Source organism: Rhipicephalus sanguineus, chromosome 11 (genome assembly GCF_013339695.2).
Source record: "Rhipicephalus sanguineus isolate Rsan-2018 chromosome 11, BIME_Rsan_1.4, whole genome shotgun sequence".
Lineage (NCBI taxonomy): Eukaryota > Metazoa > Arthropoda > Arachnida > Ixodida > Ixodidae > Rhipicephalus > Rhipicephalus sanguineus.
In genome coordinates this window covers 34,812,974-34,834,129 of record NC_051186.1, presented here as the reverse complement: position 1 = coordinate 34,834,129, position 21,156 = coordinate 34,812,974, and the positions used below count along the sequence as shown (strand labels likewise).

General features: G+C 41.4%; 1 protein-coding gene across 1 annotated transcript; it reads right to left on the bottom strand.

Moving 5' to 3' along the window:
• Window positions 1-3,872: 3,872 nt before the first annotated feature.
• LOC119374041 (adipocyte plasma membrane-associated protein) lies at window positions 3,873-18,456 on the bottom strand. The gene is made up of 9 exons (XM_049420428.1): window positions 18,275-18,456; window positions 17,783-17,928; window positions 16,132-16,244; window positions 15,864-15,953; window positions 14,918-15,034; window positions 11,820-11,991; window positions 7,722-7,856; window positions 6,760-7,033; window positions 3,873-5,913 (listed from the first exon to the last, which is right to left on the bottom strand). The coding sequence occupies exons 2-9, from the start codon at window positions 17,893-17,895 to the stop codon at window positions 5,716-5,718; spliced, it is 1,212 nt and encodes a 403-aa protein (XP_049276385.1). The 5' UTR covers window positions 17,896-17,928; window positions 18,275-18,456; the 3' UTR covers window positions 3,873-5,715.
• Between the last annotated feature and the right edge of the window lie 2,700 nt (window positions 18,457-21,156).

Here is a 21,156-nt window from a genome sequence, read left to right as displayed (position 1 = left end):
AGCTGCGGCCACGTCTGTGTAGAGCACGCGAGCAGCCGGGTTTCGCTCTGCGAGGCGACACCTTGAGGCAGTTTTGGGCTCTGACGTGGTGTGTCAGGAAACATGTGCGGCCTAGTAGTCAGGCTGACCACGTAAGAGCCCGAAACTGCCTCAAGGTGTCGCTCCGCAGAGCAAAAACCGGCTTCTTGCGCATTCTACACAGACGTGGCCGCGGCTGTACATCCACTAGCTAATGGCAGTCGAGCAGCAGATGTGGGTACTGGGCATGCCTGCAACAGTCTTAATTTTTGTCTGTGAAGGAAGCTCAACTGCTTCCTCCACTGGAAGAGACTTCCCTGCGTGAAGCAGAATGAAAATTGGGTACTGCAATCACGTGCACACAATGTTACACTGGCTACGCTTTCGGAAATATATCACTGAAAGGGTGTCAATCTTGCATTGCACTAATTTTTCAGGAAACTATACGGGTGGGAACGAATAAAACTACTACAATAGCACACTTAGGAACTCGTGAGTATGAAATAAACTTTTCAAGCTTACTGCTCATGCTGAATCGGGTGGAGAGCATGCCAAAATCTGATGAAGAATTGATACAGCGCGTGCAAGCGGAATGGTTCATTTGGAACATCGGTATGTACTGGCACCTTGCGAATACCATAAAAACAACTACCAAAACCGCTTTCTAGAACATCCACGCACTCGCATGAAAAGTCTGAAAGCAATCGATTCAGTGGTTTTGTTCTAAAAAATTAGAACGTGGCGAAGAAAAAAGTGGGACATACGAGTCCCACTGCCCCACATAGGGTTAATATATAGCTGAAATAAGGCCAGGTGTAGCCAATGACTAGTAGATCCCTTTTGAATTTAACAGAATTCCATCATTTCCAGTTGTTGATTGAGCACACTACGTCTTCGACTTCACGTAAACCACTCAGAGGAGAAGCTAGCCTCGTCTTCTAATTGGTTGCTGTGTGCTCTGAACAACGCTGTGTCTCATCACAGCCTGTTAACGCGATAGCATTAGAGAGCCTGTGTCGCAAAAAATGTGGTGTCGATGGCTTTGGTTGTGAGCGAAAAATCCAATGGATGCAAAGAAGTCGGGTTTGGAGCCAGAATCAAAACCAACGGGGGTCGCCATACCGCCAGCATTACAGGGGAGCAGGAGGAGGAGGGGGGGGGTCACCCGTTGCTGCCACCCACACCTGGCAGTGTATCCTTTGCACACTCGGTCATGGCTCTAGCGATGGTGCAGATGTTCCAGGACATTATACAGGACGTGCCAACTATCACGTAGCAAGATAAAAAAAAAGAGGAACTGCGTTACGTGAAGCAAACCTGGTACATATTGTTCCCAGTACACTGGAATAGCCACTACTAATCTTTTTGTTATTGAAGTTTAATTAATTAGTCGTAATTATATTTGTAACTCGACAAGTATTCACTTAATTATCAAAATGTCGATGAGGCATATGTAGGCATCTTCTAATGACATCTGACTGCTATATTCAACGACGTACTAATTGTGAGCTTTCCCAGCTGACAAGGAAAGCCCGCGAAATGTGAAATATAACACGTGTCTACGATCCCACGTGCAAAAGAAAGCAAGCTCCTTCAAATAAAGTGACTGGAATCAACCACTTTTCCTGTTTTCCGCTGCCAGAGACAGCTTTCCGCACTTTGGCAACGGTACAGGACGAGCGCAAAGTACATGCATCTCAATTTTACAGGGATTGCTTCTGCTCGATTGTACGCCACTAGCATTATCTACATGGCATGGCTGACTGTTCTCATTGGTAACGTGGCTGGAGCACTGTTCTGATTACGAATGACTCTGTAAGACCAAAGAGGTTCGTTTCTTCAGCCGGGAAGTGGCATATAGGGCGATCCATACTTCTCTTTCTGCATTTTTTTCCCTCATGCTTGCTTCCTCACAGTGATCCTGTTTGAGGGTGCTGCTTCCTGATGCAGGCTTCAATCTAGTCACGTGTCATTTTTCAGATTTTGCGAGCTTCCTTCATCAACCGGAAAAAAATGAGCACGCAATTAATACATTGTTGAAAATTTCGCAGTTCGATATGTCATTTGAACATGCCTACCTATGCCCCATTGACATTTTCATAATTAGGTGACTACTCCTCAAGTTACAAATATAATTATGACTAATTAATTAACCTCGCTAACAAAAAAATAGTAGTAGGCTACTTCAATGTACAGGGAATAATATGTACTGGGTTCACTTGGCACAACGACTTTCCTCTCTTTTTTTTTAAATCTTGCTGCTTAATAGTTGGGACACCCTGTATATGTTTGTAAGTCGTAGGCCCGACAACACTATTGCATTCCACTCTTAAAGGCAAAGCTTAAGTGTCCTTCTGAGTTTTTTTTTTTTTTTCCGGTCATCAGGCTAACCTGTGTACTTAGATTTAGGCACACGTTAAAAAATCCCAGGTGGTCGAAATTTCCGGAGCTGTCCACTGCGACTGTCTCATAATCATATTGTGGTTCTAGGACGTAAAACCACTACAATTATAATTAAGAACCGGGCCAAGAAGAAACTTGTCGAGAGATGCATTGTCCTCATTTAATTCTTGCATATGCAGGCCATCTTTGTATCTATATTCACTGAAGGTATCGTGATGTATGAGCTGTAGCGCATGAAGTGCGCTTCCTATGATGCCTGAAATACTGATCTATTTTAAGGGCATACCCGAATCGCACGCTGTGAAAACTTCACCGATTTAGTATTCCTAACCATGATTTACTGAAAATGTGTGCTCCGGAGAGTGTGTTATGGATCCACAAGTGTTTGGACATTGTACAGAGATAGCAGAATCACAGTTAACCTACAATGCAGCCAAGCATGTGAAATTTTGCTAATTAGTTGAAGAAAGGGCGTCTGAAGTGCCAGTTTGGACAAACAGTGAAAGAAGTGTGTCAAAACAGCCTTGCTGCTTATGTTTGCTTCCAGTCCACTTGATTAAATAGGATTTTAAATGCAGAGAAACTTTCACTGACACTACAGGTATTTTAGACAAGCTTCCTCGTGCACAGATACATTCATAGCCAGTGCAACGTTTTGCAGTTGTTGCCGTCGGTGTTGGTCATGTTCGACAATGCCTTTTCTTCGCGATTAAGTTTCAAAACACCTTTCATTCTCACTGTTGCTGGTGTACGTAGTGCATGGAAAAACTGCTGCCAGCATGCTTTGTGGTTACTGGAGTCTGTCTCTATCTCGTAAAATATTTTCTATTTTATTGAAAGTTTCAAGACACTACGCTCCATGATCACTCGTCTGTTCAGTGTTGCACCAACACAGTTCGAAATCTGGAACTTACTCTTGCCACTTCATTGAATGCACAGCAGCCCTTACCTGTGTTCTGCACTGCATTTAGTGGCAGCGTAAGGCTCTTATGCCCGAATTCATGTTTACTCCTGTTCTCCCGTCGCAATATCCAATTTGTACCCTGCTGTGGATGTACTAAGTACGCATTCTATATCTTTGTTGAATTACCAAACCTGTTACCAAATATCGTTGAATTGCCAAAACACCTAACGTGTTTTACTAGCATGAGCTAGGCCTGAAGTATGGAGTACATCATTGATTGCACAGCACAGTGAGTATTGTAATTGTCCAATTTTTTGTGCGCATTCATATGTAGGTGCATTTACTGCAACAGGACTACACTGCCAACATTCCTTTGCCAATCTCTAGTGTGAGCATTAATCTATAGAGTCGTGACACAAATAAGATTAACAGTGAACAGGTTTCAGGGATTTTGGGGTGATTGGGGTATAAGTGATTAAATCCTTGAAGCACTTCATAATCAAGTTCTGCCAACTGACGACCACTGCACCAAACAAACAAACAAAAATTCTTGGCACAAGTGAATGCTTTTATTGCAACATCTGCCCGTAGACTGCACATCCCAGAACATTTTTTTGCGAAACAGTCGCGAGAAATTTCAAAAACGACTGGTATGTATAATGCCCTGGTTGAAGTGCACACGGAAAAATATCTCCAAAAATTTAGCGAACAACCATTAACCCTCACAAGATGCCCAGTAACTTTAGTCTATATCACCCTGTTTCCCTATCGCTAAATCCCACATATGTAAATTCCTTGTTAAGAAAGCCCCCCACCCACTTCTTTTGAAGATACAATAGACTTAAGGCTTCTCGTTTGTGTGAAGCGAGTTTCATTACACTTAGTAAGCTATAATTTGATAAGCTCTTGCCTTTTGTAGGGGTGCAGACCACACAAGAGCCCTCTGATGATCATTTGTAAACTAACTCGAAAGTGTTTTAGAAGGAATGTCAATAAACAACACGCAAGTACAGAGCAGCAGTTTAAACAAGCCTATCACATTAGTGTTTCACGCAATTATTCCATCCTTAAGCAAAATTGACTATGCTGATGATGTCATGAGCAATGAAAGTACGTAACTTAACCAGCAAGGCACAAGGGCTACGGAAAAAGAGAAGTGATAAATAGAACAAAAACACTTTCCACGAAGTCTTGTACCTACACGTAACAGGTCAGAACATCAGCAGTTCTGCTCTCAGATAATCATTTCAGTGATACTACATTTGTATGTAGTTTCACGAGGAGTATTATTTTGCCATATATATTGAACAAACTTAAACTCCACTGAAGAAGCAACGTTACATGAAACAACGTGTCACTGGAAGTAATCATCAAAGAACACAATCCCAGCATCCAGAACATTCAACATGACATATAGCTGTAGCTTGCCCACATACCTATTACACGATGTAGCCAGCATCGTGATTGTGCCCAGGGTTGAACAAGACTTCTAGAACAAATCCTTTTCAATCTTAGACATGAGTTTCATTCTACTGCACACAACTTTGTCACACATTCTTGAGCTTGGAGAGTTTCGCAAAAGCTACACCGTAAATGTCAGTGTAGCATTAGACGTCGTAAATGTAGCAAGTGCAATGCAGAACTTAACTCTTTCAGGCATGCTAAGTGGCTGGCCTGATTTCTGGTATCTCTGCCGATGCTACAATCCGCTACTGCTGCAAGCGTTAAGTTTCTAACTCTTGGGACTGCATAGATTTGATCGGCCACTTGTGACAAATCTAGTCAAGAGTGGCATGAATGCTAGCCTAACATCTTTACAATTTCATTGCAGACGCACCTGCTCATTATGTATAAAAGTATGAGCACTACAGTTAGGCATGATACACAGATAACTGTACCAGCAGGATTAAACTGTGCTATCCACATAAAACAGCTCAATGGCATTTACCCCTGCTTATTTTGCGGCGAGGGCAACGACTGCTTCATGTAACCACTAGCAACCTAAGCAAGAAAAATTTCTTGGTCGTGCAATTTTTCGATCGTCAGTGTAAATGAGCCACCCTAACAATATCCTTGGCATTGCACTCAACTACCTCTACAAACACAGATGAACAATTGAAACATTACGAGGAAAGTAACAGGTGGATTGTAAGGCACTTCTGAAAACATTTGAACGTTACTATGAGTATTTTGTTAGTTTATAGAGAGCTTGTATCATTTCCTCGTGTATCTGTAGATGGCACCAGTGGTTTGTTCTTGGAGAGCTATGATGCGCCACAGGTTGCTGGTGTGAGCGTTTGTGGACGTACTGTGTAACGTACTGTGGACATAAGTGTGGAGAGCGCGTGATGGTGTGGTGAGAGGGCAGGTGGGCTAAGCAACGCAAATGACTAGAGCTTGATCCTGCCCAGGAACGGGTTCCGGTAGGAGCCCAGGTAGAGGTAGCCGTCGTGCTCCAGCACCTCGGACAACATGTGGATCTTATGCTTGGGCGAGTGGAAGCTCCGGAGGATGCGCCCGTCCGCGGCCAGCTCCACGACGAGGCCGTACTGTGGCACCGTCTCGTAAAGAACCCATCCATTTTCAAACTGGAGGAAAAAAAATAGCGCATAAAAATGAAGATGGTTTAATGAACCTTGAAAAATTGACAGTCTTTTTAGGCAACGCTAAGGAGAGCGCAGGCGAAAGCCCCTGCCCTCAGGAGAGACCCATTAAATTACTTTGTAACAATGAAAAAGCATGATAAGTGTCTCTTGCTATGACATTATGTGATGTCATGTCTTGTGATGATGTCGCTATGACGTCACCGGATGAAGTCGTTAATGACATGTGACATTGAGGTCACGTGACTTGATACACCAACACACACACTAATTCACTTCATTTACTTGAGTATGTCACAATTTTTTGCGGCTATTTATAGAGATGTTGTGGTGCAGTTGTTACAGTGTGTGGCACAACTGCACCACTATGGCGGCACACACACAATTATGTCATTAAGCATGCTGCAAAAGGCTTCATAAACATCCATAGTGTGCAGCCGTGCATATTTTTACCATGGTATGTTCGTTGCTTGATAGGAAGAAGGTGTCCGCATGCACCTATATAGTCACGATTGAAAATGTGCTCCGTCATGAATAAACACAAACAAGGGTATCATATGTCCCAGTGGAGAGCAAATAGAATCATGCAGCTATTAATGTTATAAAATGGCTGTAGAGAAGCACAGTCAAGACTGAAGATAAACTTTGTGTGCACAATAAAATGCAAGATATTCAGGCTTATGATGAATATAGCATAACTTTCTATTTATTATGAAGTAGTTGACAAATCAGTTAACAAGACAGTGGCTCTTGGAAGTTGCCTGGAGATACTCATGTTTCGCAGTAAACATACTCGACAAGCCTGATGACAATGGCAATGTGTGGACTAACCTGAGCTGCCCAGTCCTTGATGTAGGGCAGCGGGTAGACACGAGAGGCAGTCTTCAACGCCGTTCCAACGAGATAGACGAAGCGGATGGTTGCCTTGCGGATGAACGGGAGGGGGATGAGGTAATCGATGACACCCGTGTCGTTGGGTGAGCGGCCTGTTGCAAAGGCCACCCAGTAACCACCTCGCTTGCTGGGACGAATGTTGTCGGGCCAGCCCGGAAGTTTGTCGACAAACACCTCGGTCTTCCCCCGCTTTGGACCTCTGAGGTGGTACCTGAAGCGTGGGAGACAAGATCACAGACAATGTTAGCGTTTATAACCAAGAGTTTGTGCAAGAGGCAATGCTGTAGTTGCATTAGGCAGTTCAACCACATTGATTTTTTGTTTTGACGACTTCAACATAACGTTGAATGACAACAATTCTTTTTTAATGCTTAAGCTAAGTGGGACGTCTCACACTGAAGGACTACGTGTCAGCACCACTAGTAATATTTACAAGCAGTCATTTCCGTAAAATAGAAGGGACAATGCACAAGTCAAACTTGTGGTACAGATAAAACTAACATACACTCAAACCTCGATATGATGAACACGGATATAACGAATTATCGGTTATAACGAAGTAAATGAAGAATAGTTTTGTCATATATACAGTGTTACAAATATACCTTTATAACGAATTTTCGGATATAACGAACTTATTTTCGTATCAGATGTGACTTTATTATAATTAGGTTTGAGTGTATTCAAAAAACAAGCTATAATTACAGGGAGCATCACAAATAAAAAAAGCCAGGAAGTTAAAATTTGCTAATAAGTACAGCCCAAATTCTCTCAAATTAGGCAGTAGTGTTATGATAAATATTACTATGGAGTGGCACGCATAATGGCAGATACTACACGCCTGTATGTATTGGAGAAATTTCTCTAAAGCTCACAGGCCATTAGTTAAGCTGAATTACCTCAGGATGCGGTTCATGGAGAGCTCGCACACCAGGAGGCTTTTTTTGTCGTGGGAAATCTGCACACCGTTGGGAAGGTGCAGGCCCTTCATCAACACTGTTGTCTTCCCCGTCTTGGGATCAAACTTGAGAATTCTGTTTCAAAGCACAGTGAAAGAGAGATTAGAGAACATATTATAACACACAATAACAATTGCTGGCATGTGCCAAAACCACAATACACATAGTTTTGGCACGTAATGCCCCAGAAATTTATTCATATACCCTAAAGGCCCATTTGGGCATCACATAAGGGGGAAGTCAGTAATAATAACGTGCATAAAATTAAGAACACTGATAGGACACAGTGATGTAGTTATATGTAAAAAAGAAAAAGGTACATGGGCAAGTAAGTACAGGCACACAGAATTCCACATTAAAAAAAATCTTCAATTTGTTAACAAAATTATCATGATTAGTGATGAATATAACGTCATTCAGTAGTTCGTTCCAATGGTATATTTGTGCATGCAAAAGATGGTTGTACTTTAAATGGGTCATCACGACGATGGAAAATATGAGCAGTAATGATAAAAGATTCACGGAACGAGGATGTACTACGATAAAGCGCGTGAAAATAAGATAACAGCGCTGTTATCTGCCTTTTTAAAGAGAGGGCAATGAAGTGATTCCTTGATATCTGTGATCCTGTAGTTACGCGTTAATTATGAGGCTCGTTGTGGTAGGTACCTCCCAAATAATTTTGACCACCTGGGGATCTTTAAGATGCACCTAAATCTAAGCAAACAGGTGTTTGCCATTCGCCCCCATCGAAATGTGGCCACCGTGGCCAGAAATAAAACCAGCCTTCTTCAAACTTAGCAGCGCAACGCCTTACATGCCAAGCCCACCATGATTGATGTGATGCGCAAAAATGATTGCAACCAAAAGGCCCCTCTCTCCTGGGAAGAGTCATTTAGTATGGAGGTTTATCGTGATCGAAGTTTCTTATCAGCTAGTAAATAATAATAATAATAATAATAATAATAATAATAATAATAACTTTGGAGGTTTTAAATTTCAAAGCCACAATATGATTATGAGAGACGTCATAGTGGAGGTCTCAGCAAGTTTTGACCCCCTGGGGCTCTTTAATGTGCAACTAAGAACATGGGCCTCTAGCATTTTTACTACCGAAATGCGGCTGCGGCAGCCAGGATTCGATCCCGTGACCTTCAGGTCACAGCTAGTAAATAGATATCTAGAACGTCTTGGTCAAGCTACACAACTGTAAAAGTGATTTTGAGAATGGAGCAAACTAGCTGCTCAGGTTGTAGTTGTGACACTTCCTAAATATCCCGATGACTATGAAGTTTCAACTGACTCAGCTAATAAAAATGAGCAAAGGCATGACCATTAACTCCACTGTAACTTTGGCCCTCTGAACATTGCAAATCATGCTTTAAGTGAAAAATGTACAATTAAGAACTGGTCTGCAGTAGCAACATCGAATTACCAGAAAACATTACAAACAGTCTGTCAGGAGATTTTTTTCTCATTAACTATCACAATTTTATTTACAAAAAATACCTCCCTCGGAATTCACTCGAAAAAGAAGTACAAGAAGGAAGTTAAGAACAAAGGTTGGAGATAAAAAAGACCTCCATTAAAGCAGAACAGTAGTCGTAAGGTCCCAACAAAAAACAAAGACTTCATTATACACACACTCCTGGCATAAGGAAAGAGGCACGTCAATGGTTTTGCGCAATGTGATCATAGAAGATCATTGGCACGTATCGACGACCCAAGAGATTTCAATTCCTTCCTTCCTCGAAATGAAGGTCACTCTAGCGAAAGGAGCGCAACTTCCTCGTAATTCCATTACAAGCTCTTCATCCTCCAAACATTTCTTTCTTTTTCCTTGTGTCACATTCTCCAGAAATAGCAGGTACCGTACGTCTGCACTTTGTCTTTAATGCTGCAGGTAGCCTCTCAAAAGAATAAACCTTGTCTATATGCAAGGAAAATACTCATGAACGGTCGCATAGTAGCAACTGGTGTGCATGCCATGTGCATTACCCACAAGCATCGCTGAGAGTTTATTATCTCAGTAGTTCTGGTTATTAGCCTTATGATTCACTGATCTGATTGACCATGAGCAAGCAACTAGATTATACCTGGCAGCAAAAATATGCGGGACATGGGCTCCACAGTAAATGCGAATATACACTCCGTTAGTGCATGATGCTTATAATCTAGCGGGTAAATGTATAGGTTGCAAGAGGTACTGCAGGCTGGAATATTCAATTGGGGGCTATGTTCCTAGGCAATGCAGCAATATAGCTTTCTTAAAAATTTCGCATCCCATAAGCATTTGCTGCAGGGTGTACAACCAGCCATAGAAGTTTGATGCAGGTTCTATTATAAGTATAAATTTTTACTATTATTTGTAACACACGGTGCTCCTATTTAATGAATAAACATGCACGTCGTGAGGAATTTTATTGAAACAATGTTATGTGCCTAAGCTTACGGGAATTTCAGGTTTTTCCACATGTTCCATGAACTTTTATGGCTGAATGTATATCAGTACATCAGTGATTGTTTTACGTCAAGTTCTGCTCAACATTGAATATAGCAAGTTCATTTATAATAAAACATTTTTTTTTTCACATAAAGTGCTGCAGTCAACTGCACTTTTCTCTTGACTCTTATAATTAATGTAGGTGCAGTTCATTAAGTCTCGGTTTACAGAAATCAAGGCAAGAGTATTTTTTTTTTTCAAATAAAGAAGTGTCTGGTCAGCACCTTGCCAATATCCGAATGACTTGAAAATTTTAAGAGTATTGCAAGGAGTTGAGGACAGGCACAACCAGTAAATCTCCACTGCGTGCATTGTAGCACAATAGTACCTCACAAAGCAAGTTGCGGGGGCGTTGTTGCATGCATTGGTGCAACAGAATTTCACAAAGCACACAGCATCGTAATATTCGCTCGACATTTCCTTTGCCAACTACGCAAAAACCATCAATGCAGTCAAGTGAGACTATCAGGAAGCACGATTCAACATACATTTGCATAATAGCTGCTGGAACACGCCTTACTATAAAGAACTCAAGAGTCGATTAGCAACAGCAGTACCTGAACAGGGTTACTATTATGGTACCTGTGCCCAACTTGTTTTTTACCTTGAAAATATTAGTTTGAGACCAAGACCATAAAGTCTATGGTCTCTATGGTCATAGATACCATAGTCTGTGCTCATTGTTTACAACTTAGTGATTTCTTGGTAATATTTTTTTTACTTAGCAATTATAACATTGTTGATACTGTGTGTTTGAACAGCATACTTATAATTTCATATTAATTTAATAAATAATGACCTCTTGCGCCCATCGGGTATAGTAGTAACAAATACTTGAATAGATTTGAAAAAGACCACTCAGGAAACAATTGAGAAAAAAGAAATTTCCTTGGTAAAAGATTTCGAGTACCAGGTTAGTGGTAATTTACCACATAGATGTGAATGAAAAGATGGATATAACTTGTGTTAACAGCTTATAAGGAAACTGCAGCAGAGCATGCTTTGGAAAAATTTGCAAGACTGCTTGAGAAACCAATTAAACCTCTATAGAACGAAAACTTAAATCATTGGATATACTAACAAGATAAAATGCTTGTCATGACTGCATGTGCACACCAAGTATACGGTGCTTTTGAGCCATTTGTTCATTCTTTAACAAGATATGGCTGCATATGAAAACAAAGCTCAGATACTATGGTGATACTCATCTCTGACAAGGCATAGCACTTTAAATACCATAGCCGATCACACACCCTCCAACTAAATCAGAAAAGTCTGTCCAGAAAGTCTTTAATTTAACGTATCCTCCTTTCATGTTTTCCGTTTAAGCAGCATGAGTTGTCTTATCTTTTGTGAGGCACATAAGTTGCTGTTTGCCATCCATGCATTCCCTTGTTCATTTTTAGTGGACCGGTCGTGAGTAGTCGGTTTTGCCGAATTTATGTGGCACACACGTTTCTGCTCGCTAAGAAATGGAACTCCCTAACCATGTACAGCTTCGTTGTACAGTATTGCAAGTATAAGTTTGGACTTGCCTGCCAGTGTCCTCATGCTCCAGAACTGTGTAGATAATCTTCTTGAGCGGCCACTTGTTGCTTGCTTCGCTGATGTACACTGAGCCGTCGTCGTCAATATCAATGTCATCGCCAAAGACTATTTTCTTCCCTTCAATTTCTGTGCTGGATGGTAGAAGGTGCTGAATGGCACCTTTGAAGAAAAATGAGTGTCATGGGAAGATTTAAATGTTTGTTAGCCAGTTGCGATGCACTAAAAAGTATATTAAGGTTAAAGCCTTATGTGGCTCACGAGTAAAAAAAATCCGGCGTCCACCAATGACAACACAAATGGTACCAAAAGGTCGTGTGGTGTATACCCGCAATGCTTGAGTGAAAGCTATGCGGAGACCCTGCTTCAGAAGCATGTTTTTTGTTTGAGTAAATTTTTATGAAACTTTCACAGCTTATGCATTTGTATGCGCTGATTTTCAAACATGCAATTCTTGTTCTAATAAAGTATGTAGCTTTTAAAATATCGGCTTTTTTGTTAGGAGCAAGATTTCTAAACTGAGAGCACTATAAAGCAAATAAGCATATCACAATAAGCTGGAATGAATACTGAATGCAGTAAAACAAAAATGGATGTTCTAAACCCATTTCAATAAAAGTTATGGTTTGTTGAACATTTGCAAGTGAGTGTCAAGCTGGGATTTTGCTCACGAAATTTCAACAAGCCTTAACTTTCGTTCAAATTGGCCTAGAATATCTATTCTTGTTTTACTGCATACGGTATTGATTCTAAGTTATTGTGAAATGCTGATTTGCTTTATAATCCTCAGAGTTTAGAAAAAATCTTGCTCCTCACATGGTACATGACATGTTTGATATGTTAAAAACGGCAAATTGTACTGGAAAATTAATTGTATATTTGAAATAAAGACAAATATACATAAGCTGCGAAGGTTTTATAAAAATATACCAAAAAATAAAGAAATATGTATGTAAAGCAGGGCCTCCCCTTAAAGCTAATTAAAGTGGATGTAGGAAGTGTATGCCAAGTGATTAGAAGTGATCATGAAGTGCACGTGCATAAAGCGAATCAGATATGAATGAAGGTTAAAAAGAAATCAAATGTGAATTAAAAGTGAATTGAACGTGAGAGCACATGCTTTCGTCTACCCTCTTTGGCCTTAGCTAAAGGGACTCAATTTTTCTGAGGTGTACGCTAATGCATCAATGATACCGTATAAACGCGTGTAAGGGCCGCACTTTTTTTTCAAGAAATGAGGGCCTATTTTCAGGGTGCGGCCCATACACGCGACATTTTTTTTTTTTTAAGTAAAAACGCACCAGTTAGCGAACGAAGAGCGTTTATTGCAGTATACGACATTTCTTGCGACATACGTGCTCAATCGTCGTCACTCGGCGAGTCCTCAGACTTGGAGTCCGAGATGAGATGGTGCGCTGCGAAGCGCCGTCACCCCACAAGCAGTCATCTTCCGTGCCATCCAAGCTGTTAGATATCCCGGCGACTTTAAAACTTCGGGACACAATGTCCGCCGACACCGAGCTCCACGCAGATAGGATCCACCCAAGTACAGTCGCCAAGGCTAGTCCCTTCACACGCAGCATGTTCGTTGTGAGTGCAAGACCATCATTCCGCACTTCAGTCACATAGCGGAGCAAATCATCTTCCAAATAGGGAAACTTGCACTGCTCTCCTCGGAAAGCGCGCTTAGTGCTGTTGGTGTTTCGCAAGGCTTCTTTTTGAGCACACCAGCGTCGAACACACTTCTCGTCAACGTCGAATTTTCTGCCGGCGGCACGTTTCCGATGCTCGAGAGCATACTCGATCACCTTCAACTTATAGCCAGCAGTGTAGCTATTCAGGTACTTGCCCATCTTGCCAAAACGTGAACGCCGTGTAGAAAACAAGCTAGCACGAAGGTCATCGAACAGTGCAGAAAACTACAGCAAATGGCTGGCTGAACTTCACTAACTTCTAGAACACTGTAACTATAGTGCCTAGAATATTCTAGGCACTATACTGTAACTGCACAAACCGAACAACGCGAACGCCATGCCAAAGTTGGTGATGCTAATGCCGATATGGATAGCGCCGATAGCGCGTTTGTATAGAGACGTGAGAAGCTAAAGATAAAATCCTGCTTTAACTTTAGTTGGCGAGTCTATGAATACTAATAAAAAAGTTAAAATTTTTAGCCCACTTCACGAACATCTTAACACGAATAAAATCCAAAAAATATATATATACATACTCTGGTGACGATGATGATGGTTGCGTTTTCTTGCGCCATCTATCGACTACGCCTAGAAGCTTACGCGCGCGCGCATTTTGAATACGTATTGGTTGAGGAAAGTGTGGGTGCGGCCCTTACGCGGATTTTTTTTTTTTTAGAATATGCACTTCAAAAAAACGGGGTGCGGCCCTTACACGGGTGCGGCCCTTACACGCGTTTATACGGTAACCTAATTTGAAAGACACATATCACTATAAACACTTGTATTTATGAAAGTGATTGATATATTCAACTTTGTTGCTTGCAGCATGGTTTGAGTCGAATAACACAGCACAAACAGTCAAGCAATGTATACAGGCTCCTCTACATAATGAGTGAACAAAACTGCAGAATTTACGTGGTATTTGCCATCATAAAGGAAGATAAGGCATGCAGACACACACAAGAGAAGAGAGCAAGACAAAACGTTTATGTGATGGTGTGTCCATGTTCGCACAGTACCTCTTTATGACAAACCCTTGCTAATTAGCTCAACTTTCTGTTGTTCTAAGTTACATTTGCTATATATGTAAGGACACAGCAAGCTAAACGACACAAAGCAAGAAACATTGCAGACTGCGAGTAATATTGCAACAGCAGAATGCTATAAAGATCACAAATAATAACTACCACAATTTCTTTGCATCAATAAAGGTGCTTTTATGCCATTAGTCAATTCTTTAACTATTGCTCAAAGCGGCTGCATATCAAAACAAAGCTCTGATATATGGTGATACTCATCACAGATCAGGCATACCACTGCATATATATATCACTTCTGGCTAATATATTATACACATCTAAAGATGAATGGAAGCAACAGAAGCATGCACATACCAGTCTCGACGTTTATGGCATACAGTCCATAGTAAGCATCGATGACGAAGAGGCGGCCATCTTTGTTGAAACGCATTCCCAGTGGCCGACCGCACACTTCCTCTTCCCACAAGCCCTCTGTGAAATGAGTGCAAAGATGTTGAACACAACATTCAATAAATGAGAATTATGTATAGTACCTGTTGACAAGCCAGGCAATGATGGAAAACATTCTATTTGGAGTTAATTACTGTTAACCTACAGGACTACAACTGCACAATAAGCAGTTGCGTGCAGTGAACGTTATATTGCTAACCAGCTAATTTGGAGACAAACACTGGGCCAGAAAGTTCAAAATGTACAATACTGGACACCTTTAAGAGAAACAGCTGGGTGGGATATAACTTAATATATGCTTATTCAACATTTCCAGGAAAATGTAGCTGATGTTAGCATTTCAATTATATGAATACATCATTCATCTGCAGTCTAGTGTGTGAATTATGTAATCCCCAGACCATGTTGCTAGAGCAGTCACTGTAAGGATGGACTTGTGCATAAAGTTATTCAATAATAAGCCGAGTGCTATACGACCATTAGAAACAAACAAATATTCGGCAACCTATAGAGAACTAAAATGTAAGCAACACATTCTCTCGTCATCTGCCACAGTGCTTAAGCAGTTGTAACAGCTCGTATAACGTTTCTGGAGTCATTAACAATAATTCTGAAAAAGTAAAAAAAATTCTTTGCTTGACCTTCTCGAAAACATTTTCTAGCCAACATTAAGCATAACGTTAGCACATCTAACTGAAGCACCTGTAGACATCTACGGGCCATCTTGACTAGGACATCTATTGGACTTCTCAGCTCGAGATCCCTCAGCTCGAGATCCCTGTGCAATAAACATGAAATGGAAAAAAAAAAGCAAATGCTGTAAACCTGTGACTCCATCTGTACAACTCACCGCATTTCTTGCCAAGCTTGGCGACTAGCGTCACCTGGTCGCCAGTGATTTTGTAAATCTCGCCTCCCTCTGTTCCTGTGTAAATGCTACCTGTGAGCAAAGATGATTGGAGAAGGGCTATCAGTTTCAGCTGGTACAAGGCTATCAGTCAAAGACAAGCTTTAGCAAGCCATTTCTGTAGCTGCATATCATTACAAGATATGCAGCTACAGAAATGCTGTCAACAGGTGGTGATAGTGAAGAATGCATGGTATAGTATTTGCCTTACCTTTGTACACTGGCAGTGATTCAGGTCCACGAAGTTTATCTTTGAAAAGGTACTCAACATGGTCTAGTTTATCATTTGGTTCTAAAGGCCCTTCGAGGTCTTGTATTTCAACCCTGAAATGACAATGTTGTGGCCTTATGTGAGGTATTCTTTTTGTAAATCTATGGCATTTTAAAACATGCCTGCACCAGATATAGCTCAATTCTAATTAATGAAATGGATTGCTCGAAGAGGTAGACATCAGAAACTTTTAAAGAAAACACTAGCAGTTTTATGCATGGAGGCAAAAAAAAAATTGCCGCACCAATTCATTTTATTGCACGCTTAAACTGATATGTCGAAGCCAGTTTCATCCTGAAAATTCGTTCCCAACCGATTCACTTAGTGAAGTCACGAGTCAGTTTGTGAATTGCAAAACAAGTTATGTCAGTTAAAGACATAATTAGTTACACTTCATAAATTAGCTGATTATGCATCAAGATTTAATTCTGATACAAATGTCCATATTTCTGAGTAATTTTGTTTAGCTGCCATGGGCAACCAGTAAAAACTTCACTAAGGAAAAAGAATAGCTAAAGTGCACTTTACTAATATGGAATTAATTTTTCTATTGGGCATAAAGGTAGTTATAAATTACATAAAAGGTTTCTCATAGAAGACTTGACATTCATGAAAGTGATATGACAAGAAAAACTAATATCTGCTTCTTGCAGTCAAATTTTACATTTTCCTGCTCAATTTGGTCCAATATATTTTGTACAGGCAAAGAGTTCTTAATTACACAAGTTATTAAATTGTTTTCCAACATTCCTTGCTTGTTCTCTAATTGTGTGGAATATCATGCTTTTTTACCTATAAAACAACATGTACTCAGAACAGATTAAGTTTCAAAGTATTTTAGAAATTTATACACACATGCGCTATTTCAGTTGCAATTGTATTTTTTCACCTATAAAAATACACCTGTGCAAGTCGCTTTTTGAGGCTCCACCTTTGAAATGATACCTGTGCTGTTTGAATTTATCCCTCCTGCGCATTTGCGAAAGAACTCTGCTACATGAGTAGGAATGACATGCACTTTTAGTGCATTTTAATGTCATTCCATCGCCGACACCTGCAGCTGCAGTTAAACTAGGCCACCCTAATTATATGTTTAATTAACGTCAAAACGCTCGGGGTGAAACGTTGCGTATTTCTCACGCATGAAAATATGCGGCAACTAGTTTATTCAATGCGCTCCATGAATGAGAATGGAAGTCGCGTTTATTCGGCCACGTGGAATTTTCACAACGGTATCACTACACATTTTCCTCTAGCATCCATATATTAATCGTTCCCGCTTGCACGTTACATCTTCGCTCGCGAATTCACGTTGTTCTCGGCAGCGGAACGGGTTAGCTGCGGTGTTACATCTCGCGACAGGTTTTCTTTCTCTTTTTTTCTTGGGGGGGGGGGGGCGGAAAGGGGCGGGGGCAACGCTCGCCTTAGCTACTAGTTTCGGAACTGTCACGCAATGGCACGACCACCTGCAGTGCAGCTGCTCGTGCGCACATGACCCGCCGCACATATCCTCCTCACCCGGCCGTGAACTTTGGCGCGGCGTCTCGGCCGCTAAAAGCGTCAAATCGAAAGAAGCGAATGTTATACTCACGTGTTTTCATTAGGCTCGAAGTCCAACGCCATAGGAATCAAGGGCAGGATGAGGACGAACGCTAGCAGGTACACGGTGATCTTGAAGATGGGTTTGAAAGTCCGCGTGACCATCTTGTGAGCGGATGAGAGCAACCACTGCGGCCACTAGCTGCGGCGCGGACAGGAAAAGAATACAAGCAAAGAACTTTGCGAAAAAAGTTTGCTACACGAGTACGCGAGTGTTCACTACGACTCTTTCAAGGCGTTAACGCGGCCCAGCGGGGGGTCGTTAACCGGTCAAGGCGCGCCAGCAACTTACATAATCCCTCGGGCAACAGGCTAAGCTTAGCAAAGTGTCGTCTGCTCGAAAGAGGGGTGTCCACTTTCAAAAATGGCTGCCGTTCGTTCGACTAACGGGTGGACTTAGCACGCACCGATACGACACACTTCCTGTAGTGCGTATCGTAACGAAAAAAAAAAATAATAAAGGACAGGGAGAGTTTCCCCGAACTTGCCTCGACTCCTGTGTGCTTGACGTTCGGCTGCTGGCGTTTGACCGTGAGACCGGCGTGGCGCGCTGACGACTGAGCCAGTAGGCGAGGATACGCTGAAGCGACCGGTTTCAGCAGAGTGGAGAATAAGCGAGAGATAACACAACCAGCGGCGGCGCTGTCTGGAGGAAGGAAAACTGATCCTTCAAAACGCCCCGAGGCGTTTACTTTGGCGTACAGAGTCCGCGCGCGCACCGCTACGCGCACGCGTCCTTTCCACTCACGCGCTCTCCAACTACATCTCAACCATCGCGATGACGCGACACCGGCAAATGTATTATGTCTTTATTTTATTTCGCATCTCAACTTTCTGGAATATCGTGCGCAGCTCGGCGAAATACGCTCGCGGTCAGCGGTCTAGCGACCGATTGCGCGCGCGCTGTGCTATCACTTTTCTTTCTTTTGAGGGGACAAAAATAGCGACGCAAAACATGCATGCACTTGAGCGCATGCGCCTGTTTTATTTATTCACCTTTTTCATTTTGATTGACGTACGACATCGCGGGAGACACGCATGTCGTGTGCGTCGCGCAAGGACACAGCTTTTGCAGGTACCTCGTGAAAAACAACCCGACGTTCCCGTTGGTTCTGTTAATATTCAGCTGAAATGCAGGCGCTTGACGACCGAGGTTTCGTCTTAGTTGAAATTATCTAAACCACTATCGAAAGAGCCATTTTCAGCACGGCGTTGTTATCAGTGCATTAATTCTGTGGAATATTTTTCGTGCCGCTATCGCAGCGTAGCGCGCGCGCGACTGCAGACGCTTATTTTCAGCAGTTCCTCAGGTGGATGATAAGAGCGCGCGATCGCGACACCGCCCTTAAAAAAAGAAAGAAAGAAATCTTGAGTATCCCGCAGGCGGACGCAGCATGCTCGCGCATCATTTAATTGGTGCGAACAGCATTTAACGATCGTGCAAGCTGCAGCACAAGCCTAATTCACATTTGATGTCAGGATGGCTTGGATGGAAGCAAAAACTATACCACTTGGTATCGGTACAGTTGTCAAACAAAATTGATTGACTGTGATATCATCACAAGAAAAGCTCTATCTGGTTTATGTCAATCAATGCAGAAACAAGAGATAATTAAATGTACGTATTCTTGGGCTTCTTCCACAATAGTTTTGTGAAGGGGTATCATGTCAGATGAAATTTCTGACTTAATTTAACTACTGCATTTACTTGCATACTAGCAACACTGGCTATTTGCTACCTGCTGTTGTACTGTAACAGCAAACATATATACCTTTATACAATTTTAATCCAATTACTGCATTGTCTACCAATTTATTGTACAATTTCTTCGATTTATTATTCCGTTTCAGAATGCAAAAGGCACTTCTGGAACAAATTTGCTCTTAAGGTTATAAGAAACCTAACATGTGAATCCTATGCATATATGAACCAAAATACTATTTAAGAAGATGAAAAAGAAAAGTGCACGTGTGACCTAGCATGCTAACCGTCTGAAAAAAAAAAGTGAGAATAAAAGCGTCCCGGAAGAACACTTGAAACCATTCGTCATTGTGACATGAATTAAAACAATTGTAAGCCAGCTGTGAGCGTTATCTTTAGCTGTACGTCACTGAAACACAGCAGCAGACATATGCCAACATGTATACACCTGCATAAAATAAAAACTTGAAACATCAATGTTCGGTTGTCTCCGTGACATATTTCCAGCTCATGCACAGTTGGCAGGCGCACACGCTTGCTCAACTCTACGACAGTATTCAGCATGCAATACAGATAGCTGAGAGGCAATCAGAGTACATTTATGGCAACAGATATTTGAAAAAACAAGAATAAAATTGGTAATATCAGCCTGAAGTTCATGTTGCTACTTGTAGTTTATTTCAGCGAATGACCTGCCAAATATCTTACATATGTGTGTGTCTAAAAAATTTTTTTGAAGTACTATGTACTCACTTTTCGTGCATGTCTCCTGTGTTTAGGAGTTTAGAAAGAAAAAGAGATGATTTAAAGTACTGTGCTATCCATGTGTGTTTAGTAAAATGGTTGACTTTTCATAGTACTATGTGCATACTCTACTATGGGAGAGCAGTAAGCCGTTATAAAAAATACTTCATGCAAAAATGGAAAAAGTTGTGCAGGTGCTATCTAGAAATGCATTCACATTGTGGGTTAGAGCCCCCCTGATGGCAAAGGTGTTTTTTCGTCCATTTAAATTAATTTCCATTTGTGCCATGATAACTACAGTACAGTTGAAAAAAAACTGCAAATAATGTCAACTATGATTTTGTTCAACTCATTGTTTGTTGGCTTGATTAGGTTACATCTAACAAAGAAACTGTCAGGTCAATGGTTACATCTAACAAAGGACTGACAGTTCAACCTGCTATCACCACTATCACACAGATAATTTATAGCCTGTTAGCCAACCATTCCCTAGCTAAGGCTTCCTAAATATGTCATCTTGTAGAAGCATAATGAATGCCTGAGTTCCACTTGTAGCTTTCGTGCAGTTATTTCTGCAAATAGTAGGCCAAGTGTGGAATACTTAAGCAAGGACAATGTATTCGTTTGCCAACGCAAGACTTTTAATTTACTTGTCCAAACAACACAGCAGGAACTACAATACCGGTTTCTGCAAGTAGAATTGTGTGTTGTGACTGATAAGAGCATTGTTGATGCACACCTAATGACCATGTAGGTAATTATGTGAGGCAGTGTACAGAGGCGGTGTCTGTGCTAGGTATACTCCAGACCCACACATTACACGACTATGGAGGTCTGAGCACAAGAAAGCGAAAACAAGCGGCGGTTTCTGCATCGATATTATTGCCTAATATGACACCAGGCATGTTCATGCCACCTGC

Excerpts from the sequence above, each read along its gene's own strand:
- LOC119374041 (XM_049420428.1), bottom strand. The coding sequence starts at position 17,895 with ATGGTCACGCGGACTTTCAAACCCATCTTCAAGATCACCGTGTACCTG. Across the intron at positions 15,035-15,863 it reads CAAGCTTGGCAAGAAATGCG|AGGGCTTGTGGGAAGAGGAA; the intron begins GTGAGTTGTACA and ends CTCATTTCACAG. Across the intron at positions 5,914-6,759 it reads TCAAGGACTGGGCAGCTCAG|TTTGAAAATGGATGGGTTCT; the intron begins GTTAGTCCACAC and ends TTTTTCCTCCAG.